Here is a 24,135-nt window from a genome sequence, read left to right as displayed (position 1 = left end):
AGTTTGGGCAACTTACCTAGGGGTGTAGCTCAGTGGTAGAGCACCCCTGGGCTCAATCTCCAGTACTACAAATAGGAAAAAAAAATCCCACTTCATTTTCAAATAGATGATCACTGCTTGGCCTTTGTCTTACTGTCTCCATAGACTGCTTGTCACCAGTGTTCCAGCTCCAAGATGGCCACAGGTTTAGTATGACATATCAACTCTATTTGTTAGTGGTGACTGCCTGGAGCCCTAGTTTGAGATAGATTCTGAAGCCATGTTCACTCTTGGGAAGTGGGGCAAAGGATAGAAGATTTATGGCGTGCTTGTGTGTATTTGCCTTTCCAATTCTAGAGAAAGATTAACCCACCAATCCTAATATGATGCTTTGTATATAGTAGGTGCTTAACAAACTTTTGAGGCGTAAGCTAGCAGTTTGCTTGGCAGTGACGTATCAGGATGTGTACTAACTTTGAGCAAGATGGAAATTACTTCTGAGGATTTAACAGCTGAGCTTCCAGCTTTGTTGTAGATTCCTTTTGGAAAGCTTAGATTATGGTAACCAGCCCCTTGACCGTCCCTCCTTTATCCCTAGCATGTGGAGTCACATCATCTTGGCAGCCACACAAGCCTGGCAGTGCTATTTCAGCACACTGGCTCTATCCTGGGGTGCAAACATTGCTGGGCCTCTAGACGCTTTACCCAATCCTACCCTTGGGCATAAACTATCTTCCTGTTTGGATTTTGTGACAGATTTGCTCATGCGCCTACAGATGCTATCTCTAGGTTTACTTAAGGGGCTGTTTCTGAAGCATCAAATGTTTATTTATGTTGATAACAAATACCAACCACTAAGAGTTTATTTGTACGCCATGAGCATTACTCTGAGAAAAGAGCTAGCCTGGGTAAGGTCTGGCACCCAGCATGGAGCCCTGGACAAGTAAGTAATCAAATTCTTGAGCCTGAACAAAGTAGCCTAATGACTCAAGACATCACCAAAAGCTGGGGCAAGAAATAAGAGAGGTGCTGAGGGGCCACGGGCCAGGAAAGGCCCCTGCACCCTGGGGGAGGCCTTCATCCCAGAAGCCTCTGGAGAGGTCTTACACCATTCGGGGGTCAAGGAACAAGAGAACAGTGTAATAAGTTGAACTCGGACAAAGAAAAGGACCTTCCAAAGACACAAGCTATAGGTGTCAGGGTGGAACCCGGTAGGCTGTGGACACAACATGGTGGGAGGACTGGCTTCAAAAGGAGGCAGAGCATATTCCAGAGCACTCAAGAACCCCACAAACATAGGCCTTCAATTAAGTCTAATAAATATACCAGTTGGAAGTCTACTGTGTGCTCAGCCCAGTGCTATTGGGCTATTGGAGATGAACAACTGACACTGTATAATTGGTAGTAAGCATAACAATGTGGGCTCTTATATATGTATTTACTTTTTGCCAGATGCTTTGCTTCTGTTATCTCATTTAACCCCCACAATGACTGACACTATCTTATTTCATTTTAGAGGACACTGAAGCACTGAGAGGTTAAGTGCCTTTTTGAGGATCACACAGTTAATTATAAGCAGCATAACTGGGAAGTAAACCCAGGCAGCCTAGTTGCAGAATTTGAACTTTAAAATGTCTATACCCAGGACCAATAGTTTTATATCCCCTAAAGAAAAAGTTGAGATGTGAAAAGAGATGTAAATTTAAAAATGTCATAACAATTATTTATTTTAAAATAAATCAGAACACCCTAAATATTCAGTCATAGAGGAGTGGCTATGAACTGATAATGACAATTCTTTTTTTTTTTTTTTTTTTGAGATGGGGTCTTGCTATGTTGCCCAGGCTGGCTCCAAACTCCTGGGCTCAAGCTGTCCTCCTACCTCAGCCTCCCAAATAGCTGGGACTAGAGGCACATGCCGCCACACCTAACTAATAATGACAATTTTGATAATGACCATTTAGTATTTTACTATGTCACAGATACAGAGCTAGATGCCTCACATGATTATCTCACTTCTCTTTACAACACTTTATAAGATGTTCACTTTATCTTCTCTCCCACGTCATTTTACAAAGTTAGGTCACTAACCTACTGTCATGTGGCTAGTAACGGCTAATGCTGTGATCAGAAGTTAGTCTGCTGATTCTGAGTTCATATGCCCAACCGTGTGATTTACTCTTATGAAACCATTAAAAGGTATTTTTGGTATGATTTCAATGCTTATGAAAAAAAAATTTAAAAAAGAACACCTCCCCCCAAAAGCCCCACCAGGATATGAAATTGCCTTATCTAGTATGAGACCAACTCTACAAACAAGGCATAGTAGCAGGGATATTCACAAAAATATTAACCACACCTAGCCCTGGAGAGGGCAGAGAGGCAATTTTCATTCTCTTTATGCTTTTCTGCAAGATCCGTATTTTCTACAAAAGGCATATATTTTAACTAGAATCTTACTGGGAAAAGAGAGAGCTTTTTAAAAAATCTTTAAAAAAGAAAGCAAGAGACCTAGAAGCTGCTGTGTCTTGGCCTTGAAGGAACTTGCAGCCAGCGGATAGAGTCACTCTTGGGACCCTGCTACCTTCTGCTTTGTCTCAGGGGAGACAGTCTTGGGGTCACATCATGGTATCTCCATAAATGCACAGCATTCATGAGGCATCCAAGGGGTACTTAATGGGATCTTTGTGTGACAAACCTCAGAGGATGTATACTGCATCCCAGATCCTAATTGTAAACAGGAAGAGCATAAAACAGCTTCTGTTTGCTGAGATCCTACTATGCATCGGGTTAGATACTAAGCAATTTACCTACCTCATTTTAGGTCCTTATAATGAAACCAGTGGTGACATGCTGGCCAGTCTGCATTTCCTACCTCTACCCAGACATCCACTCTCCACCCAACTCTGAGCCCCAGAATGATGTGACCTTGTCAACTGTGTCTCCTGGTTCCCTTCCCAACTGGTTTCTGGTTGGGTTTGGCCACTGGGGAGGGCAGAGGAGAGAAGGGAGGGATCTTTTCTCTGCTTCCTCCTGCTTTGGGGGCTGACTGGGCAACAGCTGTCCCCAGGATTAGCAGCAGCCCCTCCCCCACAGCTTGGGCTCTCCAGGGGCCAGTCCCTTCCCTGCTTCTTCCATCCTGCTGCTGGATTCAAGGTGTGGCAAGAGCCCTTGCTGATTTTCCTGATTTCCTGGCCTCTCCCACTTGGGCTTTCTGCTGGCCCAAGGGAATGAAATGCTGTTTGCTGTTGAGACTGATACCAGGCTAATGATCCTGGGGAATGACAGACAAGGAAGCCGTCTGAAGTGCAGTGGAATTTGAAGCCAGGTGTCTGACTAATTCTGAAAGACCCTTCCCATTTCTCCTGGGTATTTGGTTCTGCAAACTAAGCCTGCCCTTTGAAAGCTTGGCCCTGAAGGAAAGTTGCCTCAAACCTGCCTCCAAAGAAGCTGCCAAGACAAAGTGCCTGCTCTGAGCTTTGACATCCCTCCTGGGCCAAGCCCTGCAGTGGAGTCCACCCTCCTGTCTCCTGAATGTCTAGCCCTGAGTAGGGATCAATGTCTCATGTCCCCGTATTGGAGATGTGCTTTTGTCTTCCCATTTTCTTAAATCCTTGAGTAGAAAAGATCAGTTTCCCCATCGGAAATGTTGTGGTGCCGTGATTCTGGGGAAAGGTGCTTGTTTAAAACCTGGAAGTCGGGATCAGATGGTTACCAAGGCCCTGGATTGTCACCCTAGCGTGGGGCCCATGCAGCAGATTTGAACATACAAAGGTGTGTGAACTCTGAGAAGCCTGGGTAAGCATGTACCCACAGAGCTCACAAAGGAACATGTGTTCGCAGGGGCATTCCTGAATAGCTCCACATCTGCATGGTGAATCCAGAGTCACTACCATGCGAGGACAGTCACAGAAATCTAGTTAACTATAATCAACTTTTTTTTCGATGTGAAAGGACCTTTCCTACTGAGAGCTAATTATTTGTTCTTATTTGAATTAGTGTAAGTGTTTTTCTCTTTTTTTAAAAAGAAGTTACCATCTTCTGCTTCCTCACCCCCACACCAAAACAACAACAACAACAACAACAAAACACTGATGCTCTTGCAAAGATTAAGGACAGAAGTGTGAATGATTTCGCTCACTTTGCCTTATGACATGTTTAGTTAGGATGTAAAAAAAAAATGATCTGGGGAAAACACTTTTGATCCTTGGCTGCAAAGAGACAAGTCCAACACAAGCCAAGTTCTGGCAGAAGAAATTATGTCAGGTCTTGCACATGAAGGCATGAAAGAGTCCGTTGACTGTGAATGAGATCAGGCGACTCCATCTGGAGCAGAGATGTGAGACCTCCAGAGAGCCTCCTCACCAGGAAAAATCCTGGATCTAATCCACGTGGACCCCTCCAGCATCACTTCATAAAGAAAAAATTAAATTTCTTTTCACATGGCAGCTACTGTGAGCATCAGGTTGTGGAATTTATGAAAAAAGAATGTTTTGCTTCTTTTTTCTCACAGAAAAAAAAAAAGATCTGAATCATTAGATATTGGCTCTGGGAGATCTTATGCCTCTCATTGCAGACATCAAAGAGGACTTTCCCCCCTCAGCGTATGGATTTTCTCTAGTGGAGACGGTAGAAATGAGTGCCTTTGTGTTTCCTGAAGCACCAAGGATTTGTTACTAGAATTGAAATGCTTCTGACTTCGGGAAGCTGATGATCAGGGGACCGAGGCCCTGGGCTGGTGAGGTCTGGAGTGTGGCTGCAGTAGGCAGGCATGCTGGAGGGGCTGAGCAGGCCAGGTGAAGGAGAAGCACAAGGACCTGTGGTGGTCACGTTAGGACTTGCAGCACTGCCCCATTCGCATAAATCCCTGATGTCACAGGACTGGATGCTTGCCCCTCCCCGGTGCTTCTTGAGGGATGATGATAAGAGTCCTCAACTGAGAGATGGAGCCCAGGGTTGGAATCCTCTCTGCCGCCTGCTATCTTGTGGTCTTGTGCACATAGAGCTTCTCTGGAGCTCAATTTGCCCATCTGTGAAATAGGGATGAAAAGCTCTCTCACAGGGTTGTGAGAATGTGACAAATGGCTCTGCAAAGGTGCCTGCCTTCCAGAAGGTGTTCGCTTGTGTCACCTACTTCCTCCCCAAGTTGCACTTTGGCTAGTTGTCATCTCACCAACCGGTGCAACAGAGTGCTCTCCTCAGCTGGAGGAGGCCCAGGGCACAGGGAGAAAGTTCTGGCAAAACAAACCCAGGGGAAGAACCCAGGGAGTCAGAAAGAAGGAGTGTAGGAAGAGACCGATTACTCAGTGGAACAACTGAGGAGTGTCAGGTCACTCAGCGAACAGGCTGTATTGGAGATGTTTCCTCCACTTAGGAGTGAAAGGAACAAGGGCATGGCACCTGGACCAGCTGCGATTAGTTGCTTGTCGCTCCTGGGTTGTGTGTCCTTGGAAGGATGATCTAACCTCTCTGAAACCTACCATATTCGTGGGAAAATTTAGCATGCCCCACCCCCACCTCTGTCTCTGTGAGGATCAAATGATAACTGAGCTAGTTCATGCTGCACATCTATGTGGTGCCTGGGCAGAGTGCCCCCTGTTAGTGACACTTCCCTGCCCTCTACCCTGATCCCTCCTCCCACTGCGCTGAGAGTGGCTTTAGTCCAGACACTTGCTAAGCAGAGTTTACCCAGTGCAGATTAGTGCCCCTCCCCCTGCTGAAAAACAGACTCCCAAGCTGGTCAAGTTTCCTCCTGAGGGAATGAGAATGGAAGTGGGCGATAAATTGCCTCGTTTCACCGTTTCACGCGGAGACGTTTCCCCAGTTCCCTTTCGATACGGCTGCTGTACTCTCGAGGGTGTTTACCGGATGATGGTAGAAAATAGATCCTTTGATGGTTTTGTGGAAACATCTTGGGAAAGAGGGGAATGCAGGCCAACTTAGTCATCCTTTGTGAAACTACAATCAGGAGGCGATGTTTATCTTGCTCAACCAGACCCTGTGCTAAAATATAGAGTACAATTAGATGTCCTCGGAAAATACAGATAGTGGTTTCTCTGCTTTGTGAAGGATCCACAAGGAGTCATGCTGGAGATGGCCAGTGGAACCGGTTTGGGGCCCAAGTAGGAGATGATTGTGGCCACGATGGGTGGAGAATGATGTAGTTATGTGGTCCAGATTAGAGGCTGCATGCCGGCATTGTGGAGAACATTGTGCCAGGATGGAAATGTTTTCTGTGCTCTGGGACACAGCAGCTACATATTGAAAAGCGGCTCCTATGACTGAGGATCTGAATTTTTGGTTTCCTTTCATTTAAAGTATTTAAATAGCCCCATATGGTTAGTGGGTACGATACTTGACAACCTAGCATTATACAGATGATTTCAGCATCCCCTGAGCAACTGCTTCCAAACAGGCACGTGTCGCAGGGTGTCGTTTCTAGCTTTCCCAAGGCAGCTTCATGTGATCACAGAGGTGCTGCTGCCCACTGGAGAGTGAAACTAGGTGGAGCAGATCAGGACTTTGCTCACTGGAAGGATAAACAGAACTGGGGACACTGGGGGGAGTAGATGGGTGGGTGCAGAGCAGGCCCTAACTCAGTACTGGAATATCCAGCAGGAGTGACTTTGGTCCTCCTCTACAGGAAAGAGATCCTGAGAGAGTGCTAGTTGGGTCCCTGTAACCTGGTTCCTGCCTTTTACTCTTATTGTCCCCTTCCTCCTCTCCTCTCCCTTTCCTCCCATCCCCCTTACTCCTCTTCCTCCTTCTCCTTCTTCTTCTTCTTCTTTTTTTTTTTTTTGGTACTAGGGATTGAACCCAGGGGCACTTAACCACCAAGCCACATCCCCAGCCATTTTTATTTTTTGAGACAGGGTCTCACTAAGTTGCTTAGGGTCATGCTAAATTGCTGAGGCTGGTTTTAACTTGCAATCCTCTTGCCTCAACCTCCTGAGTCACTGAGATTATAGGTATACATCACCATGCTTGGCTCCTACTTCCTTCTTTTTTTTGGTGGGGGTGGGGCGGAGAGGATTGAACTCAGGGGCATTCCACCACTGAGCCACATCCCCAGCCCTACTTTGTATTTTATTTAGAGACAGGGTCTCACTGAGTTGCTTAGCACCTTGCTGTTGCTAAGGCTAACTTTGAACTTTCGATCCTCCTGTCTCAGCCTCCTGCACTGCTGGAATTACAGGCATGAGCCACTGCACCAGCTTCATTGCTTCTTTTGATACCTGTTTCTCCTCCCTACTTCCAAGGCCCCAGGAAATGTCCTCTGGTTGGGCCAAGCCCCTACTAAGATAAAGTTCTCAGTTCATTCCATGAAGGTGAAAAATTGCCTCATTTCTTTCTATTGACAGGAAGTAGAAAGCACTCCCTTCCCCTTTCCTGCACAGATCAGGGGCAGGTTCCTCCAACTCTTTGGAAGCCCAGGGTCTACATGCTGGCTCTGACAAGGATTCACTCAGTGTTCCTGCAAATGATTTGCCCTCTCTGGGTCTCCATTTCTCTGTCTGTAAAATGGCTTTGATGTTGACATATCACCATGAAAGCAGATCATGATTAGTGAGAGGCTTCATCATCCAGGTGGTGAGGTCATTGAGAATAGGAGTGGGTTAACCCAAGGAGTTCCCAGATGGCAGCCTATGGTGGGGGAGGTCCCCAAAGCCAGAGCCCTTCCAAATGCCCTTACCTGCTCCTGAAAACTGCCTCATCCTCCAACCCTCCGAAACAGGCAGGAGGGGATCCCCTAGCCCCTCATGGGGGAAAGATGTGCCCTCAGGCCGACTGCTCCCCAAGGCCTACCTGTTGACCACAGGACTAGCTTGGTTCCAATCAGGGGAATCTGGCTGATAACTTGATTTCAGATAAACAGAGGAATTCTGTGCCTAATATATAAGTCTCTCTTGAGAGTCTGAACTAGGAAGTGGGATGACAAAGGAGCACTGGACTGGGAATCAGGTGGCCCTGTTCCAGGCTTCATAGGCTGTGTGGCTGTGGACATTCCACCCAAATTTTACTTTTCTCCTCTTTAAAATTGGGAAATAGTTGGGTGCTGTGGTGCGAGCTTGTGAGTCCAGTGACTTGGGAGGCTGAGACAGGAGGATCACAAGTTCAAAGCCAGCCTTACCAATTTAGCAAGGTCCTCAGTAATTGAGAAAGACTCTATCTCTAAATAAAAAGTGAAAAGGACTGGAGAAGTAGCTCAGTGGTAAAGTGCTCCGGGTTCCAACCTCGGTACCAAAATAAATAGATAAATAGATAATTTTTTAAAATAAATGAAACTGGGGAATAACTAGCCCTACTGGCCTGGCTCCCTGCTGTGAAAGCCACAAGTATTCCAAGGTGGTGCGTACTGTCCTGTCGGTATAAAATGCTGAGCTAGTGCCAAGTACAAGTCCCCTCCCCCACAGTATCTGCATAGTCATAAAGGAAGGGCACACCACCAAGTCCTTCTCCCAGCCCCGCTGTGGAGAGTGCGCTGTGAAACTGGAAGATGCAAAATCACTCCTGAGCTGTTTTAAGGATTAGGCAGAAATGTTGATGGCAACAGATGGCTTGTTCCCTCCAGGAGGATTTGAATGTTTCTCTGCTGGCCTCTGCTCAGGCTCAGGAAGTGGCCACAGCCCTTTCCTGTTCAACCCAGAGCACGGCAGGGCCTCCCTTTCTGCCTGAGGCTAGGGATCTGGCTGGGAAACACTGGAAGCTGACTCACGTCCTGGGAGAACCACCATATGGTAAGAATATCTGTAAGAAGGTGGATTCCAACCTAAGGGGTAGAAATGAGGAGCTGAAAATGCAGTTGAGAACCCTGTTTCTTCATGGGGGTCCTGAGTGGAGTGGAAGAACCGGGCTCAGGACCCTCCAGGTCCTTGGACAGTGAGAGAGAGCTGTGTGGTCCAGGTGACTGCTGGGAACCTTCCACATGGAACATTCCAGGAACATAAAAATGGACAAAGAGTCCAATCGAGGGATTGCTCTAGAAATAATCAAGGTTTCTCCACCTGGTCCTTGGCAGCAAGGTGGCCATTCTTGGAAAAGCAGAAAGCCTGTCCGTGCCGCTGCCTAAAGCGTGCACAGCCTCCGCAACACTAGAGCACAGAGCTGAAGGAACCTAAAGAACAGAGCGGAGGGAGCTTCTGAGCCTTGCAGACCAGAGACCCAGGAGGCACTCACCTTTGAAGGGGGACTGGGCTCTGGTCACAAGGAAGAGCTTCCTGCTCTTGCTGTGCCGCTCCTGGCGGATGTGGTAGCCCAGTGTGTTGCAGCGACCCTTCTTGCAGCTCAGGCACAGGCCCTGGCTGAAGCTGTCCATGTCACTGCACTGGTAGGCCGTGCTCTGCATATGGTCGTGCAGCAAGGAGTCGATGAAGAGGTGCACTGACCGCTCGTGGGCACACTTTATGGTCTGGGAGATGGCTGGAACCAAGGGCAAGAAGAACATTGTCACTTCTGAACTCCAAGGGACCCCCAACTCAAAGAGACATCTTGTTTCTCAGCCCACAGAAGATTACTAGTAGCATCCTGCGGGGTAGGGGTAAGATTGCTGAGGTTGGCTCCCTGACATCAGCAGGAGGTAAGAACAGCCAAACACTAAAGAGAGTAGACCCCTCTCAGCCATTTAGTGTCAGGGAAAAATCCTCGGCACACAGTCGGTGTTTTCATATGCACCCCACATCACTGGGAAAAGTCAGATTATTTAAGAAAGCAGAGTAGCATAACTCATTTTAGAGATATTTCTCAAATGGTTAAAAATGCCCAGATGCAGGGGCCTGGAGTGGGTGAGCTGGCTCAGGTTGTGAGGACTGCCTCTCTCCCTCTCTCTCTTTCTTTTTAATTAGAACTTTATGGTTACACATACTAGTCGGGTTCATCCCGACAAACTCAAACATGCATGGAAATCCATTTCAGTTCATAATACCCCCTCTTTTCACTCCCTGTCCCCTCCCCTCTCCTCTTCTCCTCCCTCTACTCCACTAGATTGCCTCTTCTTTTAATAAAGGCAGATCAGTGAAGCACTCCTGTGGCAGGCTAATAACTAAGGCCCCTCCTATAATGGCTGCCTCATGTCCCAAAGTGGCCACGGCATCCCCTGGGTCTGTGAAGCCAGCAATGGGACTGGATCAAGACGTGCCACGGCAGGCCTGTGAATGTCGTTAAAGGGTCCACCTCAGCTACTTGGGAGGCTGAGGCAGAAGGATCATGAGTTTGAGCGATCACTTTAGTGAAACCCATCTCAAAAAAAAAAAAAAAAAAAAAAAAAAGAGGGGTCTGGGGGATGTAGTTCAATGATAAAGCACCTGCCTAACATGAATGAGGCCGTGGTTTTAACCCCAGCACTGGAAGAAGAAAACAAAACAAACAAAACAAAAAATACAACACAAAACAAAAAGACATGTCCCAGTCACCAATCACCAGGACTGAAGAGGTCTAACATTCCCAAAGCAAACTTACTAGTTTTATCTTCCATGAATTTTTTTGAACATGGAAATAATAATATTTATTCTCAATAAACCAACAACATCCCCTCATTAAAGCATCTATTGAGCATCTAACTTTAAGTTATAGAATTGTCTAGTGAACCCCTAGGATCATGGGCTGTATTGAGCCCAATAGGATTTATCTGCTTTATTGGGCTGTTAACTATCAGCTATAGCTTGGGAGGAATCTATTAAAAATTAAGAGATTCTTTCATGAGTTTTGGTCTTAAAAAAATAACTCTCCAAATCTTAACCTAACTTGTAGTGAATTATTCTTAAAGAATATTAGGAATCACCACAAGACATGTAAAATACCTAAAGGTCTACCTATAAAGGTCACAGTTGACTTTGCCACAAGCCATATTTCCAAGCATTTCAAGGTTAAATCAAACTTGTTCATCTGAGGTTTGGGTCACCCATGGCTGCATTTGTTGTGCATTTACCAGGAGGCAGGTCTGTGCTGCTGCCTTCCACTTCTTGGAGCATCTGCTGTCAATGGGGATACTGAGCCTCAAAGACATTGATGCTTGCTAAGGTGGTGCACACTTGTAATTCCAGCTTCTCAGGAGGCTGAGGCAGGAAGATTGCCAAGTTCTAGGCCAGCCTGAGCAACTTAGTGAGACCCTGTCTCAAAATAAAGTTAAAAGAACTGAGGAAGTAGCTCAGTGGTAGAGCACTTGCCTAGTATGTGCTAGGCCCTGAGTTCAATCCCCAGCACCAGAAGGGAGAAGAAAAAGACATTCAATAACTCATTGGAGCTCACCCAGCCAGGAGGGGATAAGGGTGGGGAAGGCAATTGTCCGCGTATGCTCTGTTCAGGAGTGGCTGCCCTGGAATAGGAACACTTTCAAACACAAGGGTGGAGACAACTGAGTCCCCCTCCAAAGTCTGGCAAGCCGTGTATATATACTTGATTATATCACTTTGAAGTTTAGCACAAAAGAGCAAATGGCAGAGATGTGTTTACCAGGCAAGCAGTTATTAAACAGTACCCTGTGGTCTGTGTTAAGCTTGGAAAGGGTGGCAACGTGGGAGGAGGGCTGGGCTGTCAGCAGGAACCACTGGTGACTGGAGGGGTGGTGACCAGGGGAGATGGAAGCAATGATAAGGGGAAGTTCCCAAAAGGCTCTCTGAAGCACAGGCAGGCGGAAGGCTGGGAGTTCAGCCAAGGACGTGATGTGGAGTGTGAAGGTCATGCTGGTATGTGAGAGGCCAGGGTGGTGATGTAATCCTGTCAGCGTGGCTCTCAGCTCAGTTTTAGATGACTGGGGTGGGTGAGAAGGTGGAGTGTGGGGGACTCCAGTTGGCTTGGAGCGAACTGGCATGTTTTAATCAGGATGTTTTATAGTAAGGAGAAATGCGGAATGCCTGTGGAAGGCGCGGTCACGGCTCACAGTTTTGTGCTCTGATCCTGTGCATGTTAATGTTTGGGTTTGAGGACCTGAGACAGAAGTGGGATGACAACCCAGAAAAATCCAGATAAATTCAGTTTCTGCACTGAGGTAAAGTGGGTAACAGAACTGATTTGCAACTGGATTTCATACTGAAAGAATCTCAGCACTGTCTCTAGGATCCGCTGATCCAGCCTCATGGAGGTGGGTGAAGAGTTTATTTCCACTCTGTGTGACCAAGGATAAAGATGCCAAGACCTATTAAAACAGATCCTCGTGTGGAAGCCCCCTGAGTGAGGACACTTCCTGAGAAGAAAGAATATCCAGCAGCATCAGGACTCAAGTTTCAGAAGGGCTAGTACCCCTGAAAAGGCTTTGCTTGGGCACACTGGGCAAGGGTGAGAAGTTGGGGTTCCTGATGGTGTCCCTCTGCTCATCCTCAGGGACCATCAGCCTTTAACCACTCCCCACAATCCCTCTCTAGGATTGGAATTGGTGATCATAAACCCTGGACCCCTACCCTTGCCAAACTCTGCCCAGAGTCCCACAGGGTTGGTAGACATCCCTGGGTTCCAGAGCCCCCTCGGGGGCATGGGACGCAGGCCAGTGCTCTCAGCTTCTTTCTCACCGTTTAAGCCATGCTGTGCGATGTGTTTGTAGAGTTCCAGGAAGTGGCAGCCGGGCTGGAAGGAGCCCCCGTTGGGGTAGAAGTCATAGTGCCCCACGGGCTGTTTGATACCCACGCTCAAGCCCATGTGCTCCTGGGTAAAGGTGTGAATGGCGTCCACAAAATTGGCATCATCTGGAGAAAGACGGTCACTGGGGGAAGTTCCCTCAAACAAAGGGCCCGCAGCATCCAGCCCTAAGGGGAGAGCAAGGATAAGGTCAGGGGAAGAAATATACTTTTTATCTGTTTAATATTATTACACATTTATGAGCTAGCAGGAAGAAGAGAAACCCAGGGTATAATCTTTCTCCAGAAAATTTTACCATAACCTTTCTGCAGTAAAACCACAGGAATTCATGGTGCTGAAAATTAGACACAGCCTGGGCATTACCTGGTGGGGAAGAGGTTTACGGAGACTATCCAATGGTAGAAAGAAGGTTATGAGAGAATGCTTGATTTATTTAAGCAAATCAATTTTAAGTACCTCTCAAGCTACTTTGAAGAGCATTTGTTTGCATTAAAAAAACCCAAAAACCTATGTGCTCATTATATATAGTTCGAACCTAACCATCAAAGAAAGAATTTATTTGCTGGATGTTGTCAATAATTTCCTAAACAAGCTGGCTTTTCTCCTACATTAATGTCATTTCATTGGAATGTCCAGAACAGCCTTAGGACATCACCGTTCCAGGGTGAAAATGTTCTGAGCCAATAGGCCTGCACAAAGCTCTGGTCCACAAGTGACAGATGTGTCTACATGAGATGAGTGGCAGCTCCTGACTGGCTACTTGGGGAGTATTTATGCATACAAGGATTTTTCTATTTTTTTTCCATCTGCTTTCTCTGGAGGACCCTTTGATGTCTCCCTTCCCCACCCTGGCTTCCATTCTTTAGTAAGGGGAAGGGATTGCCGGTGGGCTCTGAGTACCCCTGCTCTCCAGCATCACCCACAGTCTTGGTGTGATCCTATTCCTTTTTTTCTGCAGGCTGACTACAAGACAACAATAGTGCAGTGAGCTCTCCTGCTGCCTCTGGTCAGGCGGGCCTGACTAATAATGCCTGTTGTGACCTCCAACACCAGCCAGAATGGAAAAGGCTGGGGGCTCAGGCCTGAGGCCACCTCGCTGAGTTCTAACTCAGCCTTCTGGTCCCGTTTCCACAGTCAAGGCCAGGGATTAAAGTAGTCCAGGCCTCCCACTACCAGAAAGATGGAGAAAAAGAGGAAAAAGTTGAGGAGATGAGTTCTCATGAAGACAGATATATTCAGTTTAAATGTCTGACATTATCTTATTCTTTTTCATGTTAAAATATGGTTTTATGAAGGAGTGGTAGTTGTAGAAAAGTAGTTGCTCTAAAAACTATTGTTACTTGATAAAAGAAAGTCACAATAATTCTGTTTTTCATCTTAAAATGTACTTTATTTTAGCCTGCTGGGTCTTGGTGATTGAGTAGGAGTTGGGTAGGTCAGATGGGCCTGATTGGATGAGTGGTGGGCACAGAGAATATGATATGCAAAGTTCAGAGAGGTCACCTGTGTTTGTAAAGAAAAATCCAGGGTCATGGAGGCCCAGAGCTCTAGGAAGGAGATGGCAAGAGGAGAAGTTGGAGAGCTCGGGGGACACTACACTGAGGGCCTGGCTCATGCCTCCTAGATTTCCTCTCTGTAGGTGTCAGTGATTTTGCTGTGGAGCAATCTGACCAAGTGTGTGTTTTTTTGGAATCCAAGCAGTGCAGGTGGTAGGGTGAGGTTGATGTGAGGGATGCTTGGGAGGAAAGGTCTTCTTGTACACATGCAGCTCTTCCTGAGCACTAGGGCCATTTATGAGTGGGGTGCAGTTTGGGGTGAGATATTTGGTACAGATTCCCACCCTCAATTCAAATGGGATCCAGGGTCAGACACATGCATTTCACAAGTTTGGAGAGACTGAGGCACTAATGATAGCTGGTGTGTTGTAGCAAATTAAGGCTATATTCATCACTTCCTAACTTGTCTGCATTGGACTTTTTAAACTATAGATTAAAAAATAAGCCTTTCTTGCTGTAAGCATGTACTGAAAGTCCCGTTTCTAGTCCTATTTGGCACATTTAGAAGAGGCATTCATTCGAGGAAAGGCAATAGGAATAGAGGTCGTAATTTGCTCTGAATTCTCTCTCGGAACAGCGGCAATTCATGACAGCGGTCATGTCTGAGAGAGTGTTACGAGTCCTCCCGTGAACTGGAACCTGTCAGTGAAGAAGTCGGGTGTTTTAATGATGAGACTGTGGAGAAGCAGGGACGATGGCGAGTGAGCCATGGGAAGGGTTACCTGTAATTCTCCCGATCTTGTGCTTCCCGCCGATGTAGCTGCCTGCAAATCCTGAGACATGAGCACCCAGGCTGTATCCAATTAGATGAACATTACTTCGAGAAAACTGAGCAGTTACCTGGAAGACAACAGCAAGACGGTTGCAGGAGGAGAGGCACTGCCCACCCGAGTGGGTCCACCTTTGTCTGGGCACTTCTCCTGTGCTTTGCGCCTGCTCACAAATGCGGAGGTGCAAACTGTTAACTGGTTTCTCACCTCAGAGCCTCTGTCCTCTAGTTGGCTGGCCCTCCTTTCTAGTCAGGTGCCTGGGACTCTGCCTGGTGGCTGTTGCCTCCCACCTGCCTGTTTTCACCTGGCTATTAATGCCTTATGGAAACCATTACACTCATCTGGGTGGGGGCTGATGGTTTCCAGGGTGCATTTAAACCCCTTAACATGCCTAAAGTTCAAAAGGTGTGGAAGGTGGGGAGCAGGGAGATTAAAGTCTGCAAAATAGGGTATCAGGTGGAGCATTAGACAGAGGCTTGGGGCTGGCTTCAGTCCTATGAGCTTAGGCCCTCCATCTGGGTTGCTGTTGGAGACCATTTTATTCCATGCACACTCAAGGGAAGGGTGAGGAGGGCAGTAAGGGTGAGGCTTACCTCCAGCCACCGGAGAAAAGCTGCCACCTCCTGGCCCACGATTCGGGTGTTGCGCACAGCGATGGTATAGTGGCGGTAGGCCAAGGTGATCCAGTCTGCCAGCCCCACATTCACCGGCTGGGCTGTCCGGGACTTGAGTGCAGCCACCATCTGCCATACCCAGCTCTCCAGCATGCCGTCCACCTGAGAGTGGCCCACAGACTGTCAGCCTTGCCTGAGGGCTGAGGGGGGGCCGGGCTGATTCCCTTTCTCCTCGCTTCCCCCCCTACCTTCTTCAATTCTTGTACAGTGCTGGACTCTTTTTCCAAGAGAAAGGGCTAGACACAGGGTTTCTCAGCCTGGGTGCTAACAATATCATGGGCCAGATCATTCTTGTTGTTGGGGATTATCCTGTACATTGGTCAGCAGCATCCCTAGCTTCACCCACTAAGATGCCAGCAGCATCTTCTATCCCAGGTTTTGAAAACCAAAAACATCTTCAGACTTTTGCACCTGAGAACCACTGTCATAACTTTCCCTTTCAGGCTTTCTGAGTCCTTATGGAAAAGTCTGTATAAATCATATCCCCAAATCTGACCTGTCCCTTGAGGTCAGCTGCAGGCTACCTCCTCCTACAGGCTGCTCTACTGCACCTCTGAGTCCCCAGTTGGCTCCACCCTGCTGGCTTTGGTGGGACTAGCAGGGGCTTGGAAAATTGTCCTGTCTGTGCACCCTGATGGAGCACCATCTGCAGGGTGCTCTGAATGCAATCAGAGAGCAAAGCATTTTCATTGCATCTTGAAGGATAAGAAGGAATTCAGTGGGAGGAAAGAGGTGTGATGGTGAGTGGTGAGTGCAGTAGCAGCCAGGGTGAGAGGCAGAAGAAATATCACAGAATCATGAAAGTGCAGGCAGTGTGGTATGTCAGAGGTGAAGCTAGAGGGCTTAGCTGTGGCCTCACATGCCATTTCAGGGAGAAAATGCATTTGTTTATTTATTCATTTACATTTATACTGGAGATTGAATCCACAATTCTTTATCACTGAGATACATTCCCCAGTCCTTTTTATTTTGAGACAGGTCTTCTCTAATTTGCTTAGGGCTTCATTAAGTTGCTGAGGCTGACCTTGAACTTGTGATCCTCCTGCCTCAGCCTCCTCAGTCCCTGGAATTATAGGAGTGTGCCATGGCACCCAGAAAGATGCAGCCATTTAATAAATGTTTACCAAGTGCCTTCTGTGTGCATGTGGCATCCTGCTCCAAATCCAAGCTCTCCCACTTAACTGAGTAAGCTCAGGCAAGTTATTTAATACCCCTGTGCTTCTGTTTTTTCATCTGGAACGTGGGGATAATAATGCCCTTCTTCCAGAATGGTTGGGAAGCACTTAGAACAGTGCCTGGAACATAGTACAGATTCATTAAATTGTCTGTTATTGTGGCAGAATTAATAGCAGTAGCTATATTCCAGGTTGAATAGGATTTTGAGAATGAAGAACACATTTTGGTAAGAGGATCCTCTTATCTTCATGTTGCATTTGTAAACAAGACTCATTCATTTGGTCATTAATTCAGTTAACAAATATTTTGGAGCCCTTTATATGTAATAGGCACAATCCCATAGTGGTCAATTAGAAAAGGGTAGGACAGAATCCTTTCCAGTAAGAACAGAGAAACACTGGCAGACAATGACAAAACTGAGCAGCAGGGCAGAGCTGGAAGGTACCTAGGAGGGTGTGGGAACTCTGAGGATACCTAAGGTGCCCTGGGGAAGGGCTGGATGGAGGCAATGCAGACCTGCAGGAAGACCTGTTTGCAACTGTCAGGAAAAGTGGGAGTTATTTAGGAGAAGAGAAGGAGAGAGGATGCTCTAGGCAGAGGGCACAGCTCAGCCAAAGCGAAGCAGAGAGCTACAATCAGTGAGTGTGGCTGAAACCTGCCATGGGAGGCAAGGAGGTGAGAGGGACAGGGAGAGGTGAGGGGGCGTCAGGGAGGCGATGGGCAGGCAGGGGCAAGGATGGGCTGGAGGTGAGAGGAAGGAGATAGATGAGTCTGTTTGCTCTCCAAAATGGGCTAGATGAGGGTTATTTATTTATTTATTTATTTTGGTAGTTGTAGATGGACAGCATGCCTTCATTTAATTTTATTTTTATGCAGTGCTGAGGATTGAACCCAGTGCCCCACACATGCCACACAAGCACTCCACCACTGAGCTACAGCCCCAGCCCTAGATGAGGGTTTTAAGGGCATTTTTTTTTTTTTTCAAAAAAATGGCATAAAAAGTTTTCCAAGTCATGAAAGAGATGCCAGAATTTTTAGAGGCTTCAATGTGTGAGCTGAACTTCAAATTACTGGTGGACTGGAATCGGGGGGCAGTTTCCTTTTGGAGACCAGACAGTCCTGACAGGGTTCGACTTCACTCTGCCCACGATATCCTTTCTCTTCTTTATAGTAATAGGATGTTTAGCATCACCAGAAAGCTATACTTTCTATTTTTTTTTTCTTTTTTGGTGCTGGCAATTGAACCCAAAGGTGCTTTACCCCTGATCTCGCTAAATTGCTAAGGGCTTCAATAAACTGCTGAGGCTGGCCTTGAACTTGCAATTCTCTTGCCTCAGTCTCCTGAGTTGCTGGGATTACAGGCATGCATATTCATGTCTGGCAGGCTACCCTTTCTCTAAGAGGCTGCACTTCTTAGTCACCTTTCCACCTAGGTGTGGCTGGATGGATATACCTGGCAGCATTGCACAGGTGCTTCTGGGAGGTGAATTAAAAAAATACTCCTTAATTGTTAACTGTAAACAGATGATTTATATGCTATGTGAATTATATTTAAATAGAGCTATTTTTTTTAAACCTTGCTTCTTGAGCCCTGTATACCTCCTTTACTATATTGCTGCCTGGAATCAAGATGTGATGGCTAGTGTTCCTGCTGACATCTGCTCGTCTGCCAGCCTTGGGGTCATCCACAGGCTGCTGAGAGCACATGCTGCTAGTTTGGACCATGAGTGCAAGGGCCACACTCTAAGGTGGCAGAGCAGTGGGCCTGAAGGAGTTGGAATCTTGAGGAGTTCATTGACCAACGCTGTCTAGCCAGTTTTGAATGACATCTCTTTGGGTCATTGTGTAAAATGGAATCAAACTCCTGTTTTATTTGAATCACTACTAATTTAGGTCTGTTATTTGCTGCTGGATTTAACCCTTACGGCACTAGATTTCATGAGGACCCCATGTCTTTTGCTTCCTGCCTCTCCCCTGGTGAAACATGGAGATTCGGGCAGGACCTTCCACCTGCACGGGCTGCAGTCCCTTCAGGCCTGCATGACTTCTTTGAGCCACATTTTATTTAAAACATGGAACTAATTATATTTTCCTTGCCCTGTTCACTCATGGAATTGAAAAAACCAATGAGATAATGTGTAGGGAAGCACTTGGCAAACCAGCATGTTCTTTAGAAACACTACATTGTTATCATCAGAGCCCTATCTTTTTATTAAAAATCGAACATACCAGGAAGAAAAAAGCAAATGAAAAAGCAAAGAGAAAAAGGCACGTCCATGTTTCCTACCGACCACCCGTGGATTATCACCACCAAAGGCAGCGAGGAGTTGAAGCCACACTCCCGCAGTGTGTCTGGGTGATTGAGCCGGATCTGACAGCCCTTGTTGGTTTCATCTTTGAAGAGCAAGAATCTGGTCTCTGTCTCCTGCAAAGATTTCTTTGTTTCGACAGCTCGAGATCTTCTCCCAATCAGCTCTGGAATATAAAATTGCAGACCGTGCTCAGCCTGGCTTCTGTTATTGTGAGGTGTCAGAGATCAGCATGAGTTGCAGCTTTGGGGAATCCAACAGAGCCTTTGTAGCTGAATAGCCAGGTGATGGAGGTTGATCTAGAAGGACCCAACATAGGAGGTGGAGGGGTTGGGATCCTTTAATCCTCCACACTGTAATCCCAGTGACCAGTCAGTCAGGAGTAGAGGAATAGCTCTGGGGGATGGTGAGTGTAGGTGAGGCATTGGGACCCAGTCTTGGAGAAGGTGAACCCCTTATCTAGAATCTCACTGCCCAGAACTGGGTAGAGTCAGGATGGGAACCCAGGTCTGTCTTTCAGTGCTAGGAAGAGAGTGGAGAGAGCATCTTAATTAGACAACACTGTAGCCTGTTCTCTCTGCAGACGGCCCATATCACGCAAGCCTGGCATAGCAGAGCCTGGCTGGGGTAGGGGTGGGGAGGATCGCCAAGGATGTGACATATTAGTAAAGGAGAGGGCATTCAGGTACAGCTTTTCAGGGAGTGGGGAGCTGATCCTGGCCTTGAAAGGTGATAGAGGCATGTGTTTGGGGAAGGCAGTGGGCTTTCTGAGCAAAGAGAATAGCAAGAGGAAAGCCTCAGGGGCTGGGGATGTGGCTCAAGCGGTAGTGCGCTCGCCTGGCATGTGTGCGGCCCAGGTTCGATCCTCAGCACCACATACAAACAAAGATGTTGCGTCTGCTGAAAACTAAAAAATAAATAAAAAATTAAAAAAAAAAAAGATTACAGATCAGGGCTGAGAATATAGCTTAGTCAGTAGAGTGCTTATTAAAAAAAAAAAAAAAAAAAGAGGAAAGCCTCAGAGGTGTGAACATCTGTGGCCATAACAAGGGAGGAGGCCAGTGGGCAGCGGAGCATGAAGGGCCAGAATGCTAGAGAGCCTGGGCTCTCTGGTCTAGATGACAGGGAAGGTGCCATGTTTTCATGGAGTGGCACATAAAGATGGGTGACATCTTCCTGCCAAGCTTAGGGATTAGGCCCAGAGCTACAGGAAGAAGCTCTTGCCCTCCCTCTTGGTAGAGGGTAGACTCCCCTGTGGCTGAGAGGTAGACACATAGCCACGCTGACATTTTCAGTCAGTGACTTAATTCAGTCCAATTACTAAGGACCCTGATCATTCTTTCTGAGCATAAAATCATGCAGGCTACTCAAATAATAAGTCTTGGGCTTTTGGTTTCAGGGGACAGCAGGGCCAAGAGATGATGAACCTACCAAGTGCAAGGGGAGGTATTAATGAAACCAATTTTCCTACCCAAAGGTTATTAATTCCAAAGGTTATTAATTCCCAGCAAAGGGCAATGATTTTTCACTATGATGACAGAATGAAATGCATCATATTTTATTTAAAGAGATGTGAGCGAGAATCTGAATTCACCATTCTGAGAGAATGAAAGAAAATGTCTGTGGCCCAGCTGGCCTTCCCCAAGCTTATTCACTTCCTGGCTTGTCTTCAACCTCTGAAAGCCAGCTCTCAGCCTTGCTCCCCCTTCCCTTTGGACCTCCGAGACAACAGCACAAGTGTCATTTTGCACATCTCTGTCAGCTTCCCCCTCAGTCCAAAGTCTAGTGTCCCTAAATATCCCTAGAATCTACTGCCTTCATTTCCACACACAGTCTTTTTGCTTGGGCTATTGAAACAGCCTCCTCACTGGTCTCTCTCTGTTTGGTCCTCTCCCTCTTCCCTCATGCAGCTGCTTCAAAGATCTTTCTAGAACAGAAATGACTACATCTTTCAGTGACTTTAAGTTTCTTGGCAGGCAGCCAAGGCCACCAACTGAATGACTGTCCCTCACTCCCAATTCTTCCCCTCCCTTCACTGTGCCTCCAACAGCTGCCCCAGTGCTATTTCATACCCTCCTACCTTGGCAGTCTCACTTCCCCCACCTTTGTTTCTCCACCTGAAACTCCGGTCCATACACTAAAACAGCCGAAGCATCACACCCTCCAAGAACACAGAGATAATTACTCCCCTTACTGGAAGACTGGAGCAGTCCCAGGATCCCTGATGTCCAGGGCCTCACACTTTCCTGGTCCTGAAACTTGGGACAGTTTCCCTAGGAGTTGTTGTACAAAGAGGTCCTTGGATGAGGCAGGGGCTGTTGTTTTGACATCAAAACAGCCCTGTACTGTGCCCTTGGTCCTAATGCACTTGCCCTGAGGGCTGCTTATTTCTTTGTTTATTTAAAAACAGAGTCTTACCCAGTTGTTGAGGTTGGCCCTGAACTTGTGATCCTCCTGCCTCAGCTTCTGGAGTTGCTAGGATTACAGGTATGCACACTGCTGCACCTAGCTCCAGGCTGGTTTGCTGAGATTTGAGTTTCCTCCACCAGGGTAGGAACTCACGGGAAGTAGCCCTGAACACAAGGTAGGTGCTAACACTCAGTGGGTGAGGGATGTGGTGTTCTGTGGGATCTAGGTCTCAGATCAAAGGCTCACATTCAGCCCGCCTGTTATTGGTACATTGGTTCTACTATAACTAAATTTCTTTTATCAGTGATGGAGAAGTGACTCCTTCATTTCAAGACAGGTTTTTTAATGCTAAGAGGACCATATGAAAATAAATTGGGGATAAAAATAGTACCTATCTCATGGGGTTGTTATGAGGATTAAATAAGATATTTGTAAGGAGCTCAGAACAATGCCCGGCACATAATTAGCACCTATGGAAAGGTGTGTTCAGAAAACACATGCTGATTGGAGCTCCAGCATCTTGCATTTTTGATCTGTGAAATCCTTCCTATCTGTGAATATTTATCCTGGGGACCTCACAGGACAAATTCTGTCTTATGTGTATTTACTCTGGATTTAGCTGTGAGAATAAGCTCTGAAGGGCCTCAAGACTTTTCGGGAGACACAATGGAAGAGTTGTCAATTGGAAAGGCCACAAGCAATGCAGCAGAGTAGGGCCCTTCCTAGGGCCTTTGGCTTTCTTGAAGGTGTGTGAGGAGGCTGCACATACAGTACTGTTTAGGTGTGTGCTCATCTGTTCATTCACTTCTTCAATAAACACTGATTAGGCATCCATTAGGCCCAGGCCCTGGCCTTGTACTAGCTGGAGGCCAAGGGGCGTGGCCTTTGCCTTTCAGGGGTCCCCAGCCCTGTGCGTGAGGCAGGCATGAAACTCAGCCATTGACTGCTGCTGCTGTGGTGGGGCACTGCCCTGAGCAGGGGCTTCAGGGAGACACCTGGAGACCAGGAGGCACCTGTCAAGTATAGAAGGATGAATGATTCTTTAGGAGCTCATATCCATAAGAAATTATTGAAGACACTGGGGCTCTGGGCCTAAAAAATGAAGATTTAGTAGATATTAGAGTTGGAGGGCTGCTGTGGAGAAGAGGAGTAGAAGTTCCAGCAACTCCAGGAGTGAGAAGGAAGATGGATGGGTGAGAATGATATGGAAGAAAAAAAAATTGACTTTAAGTAGTTCACAAACATTTATAATTGAAGAAACTGGGGCAAAGAGAAAATAAGGGCAGTAAAACAACAAAGACAGAAATGTTATTACACCCTAAATGAGCACCACGTGATCCTACAAGGCTGCTGAAGATGGGCCACAGGTATTGTTCTGGGCTTCTTATTGGCCGGAGATGCCTACATACCCACACTGGTTTCCAGCGCGTTTTAAGCTAGTATACATCAAGTGCTTTCTGTGTGCCAGGCTCTTTTCTAATGCAGAGGAAAACTGGAGCAGTTCTAGGATCCCTGATGTCCAGGATCTAACACTTTCCTGGTCCTGAAACTTAGGACAGTTTCCCTAGGTGTTGCTGTACAAAGAGGTCCTTGGATGAGGCAGGGGCTGTTGTTTTGAGCACCATTTCTACAAAATATACAGCAGTGAGTTTGATGTGGTTGATTCAGGGAGCTTAGCAAGCCTCAGTGGGAGCAGTGCAAATGCATTTCAGTCACTGCAAGTCTCTGAGGGACTCTTTGCTACCTCTGAGGAAGCAGCCACATTCTGGGAAGAAGTGGTGGTGATCCGGAGCCCAAGTGTCTCACCTTCCACAGGAGCAGAGTCTGAGCGTCCCTTTCTTGAGACACACAGAGCACTTGTGCATCCTCAGGAAAGGACTCACTGTGGGGTCCCACACCCAGGTGTTACTGAGGTCTCTTCCCCCAGCCTTTATACAGCCAGCTCCTGACTGGGCTTCTCCATCTGGGGATCCTTAGTGTGCTGCAAACTCAGCAAGCCAAACAATGTATTCTCCTCCTTCCCAACCCATTCTTCTTGTGTTTCCTATAGTGGTTCATAAAACCATCATCCATCCATGCTGTTGATCAAGCTAGGAAGCTAGGAGGAGCTTAATGTCCTCTCTCCCCTGTCCAGGGGGTCACCAACTACAGAGGACTGTGCCTCAGGATGATCTTTTCTACCCCTTGCCCTGGCTTGGTCTAAAACTTTATCCTTTAAAAAAAAATTGTGGTGTTTCAATAGACTCTCAACTGTTCTATTATTTTTCTCTTTGTATAATTAAAAGATGCTTGTTGTATATTACAAATATACAATAAGTGCTGAAATGAATAATTTTATTTATTAGACAAAACACAAGTAACATTTGGGATTTTTCATTCTGATATTTTTTTATGGAGGTATTGTTCCATAGATATTTATTTGGAGAGTCCAAAGCTGAGATTATAGTATGTAAATGCTTTTAATCTCTCTTTACCTATCATTATAGTTTTCTTACAGTACCAAAAATTATTCAAAAACATGTTTTTGAAAAGCAGCATAATAGATTTACCTGTTCCATTATTGATGGAAATTTTGGTTGTTTCTAGTTTTTTTCCTCTATTACAATGCTCCAATGCACTGATGACCATCTTTATAAATAAATCTTTGTCTACATCTATGAGAATTTTCTTAGTATATATTCATAAAATAGACTCA

At 46.5% G+C, this 24,135-nt stretch overlaps 1 protein-coding gene across 1 annotated transcript in view; it reads right to left on the bottom strand.

The window, feature by feature from the left end:
- The window catches only part of Lipc (lipase C, hepatic type), a 130,620-nt gene that overhangs the window by 7,705 nt on the left and 98,780 nt on the right, over positions 1 to 24,135 (bottom strand). The window contains exons 2-6 of the mRNA XM_076848605.1: positions 19,010 to 19,197; positions 15,466 to 15,648; positions 14,825 to 14,942; positions 12,480 to 12,713; positions 9,157 to 9,399 (exon numbers count right to left, since the gene is read on the bottom strand). Of these exons, the coding sequence (XP_076704720.1) occupies positions 9,157 to 9,399; positions 12,480 to 12,713; positions 14,825 to 14,942; positions 15,466 to 15,648; positions 19,010 to 19,197 (966 nt within the window). The remainder of the gene's footprint in view (positions 1 to 9,156; positions 9,400 to 12,479; positions 12,714 to 14,824; positions 14,943 to 15,465; positions 15,649 to 19,009; positions 19,198 to 24,135) is intronic.

The sequence above is a fragment of the Callospermophilus lateralis genome, chromosome 3, assembly GCF_048772815.1.
Source record: "Callospermophilus lateralis isolate mCalLat2 chromosome 3, mCalLat2.hap1, whole genome shotgun sequence".
NCBI lineage: Eukaryota > Metazoa > Chordata > Mammalia > Rodentia > Sciuridae > Callospermophilus > Callospermophilus lateralis.
This window is presented reverse-complemented; position numbering and strand designations above follow the sequence as displayed.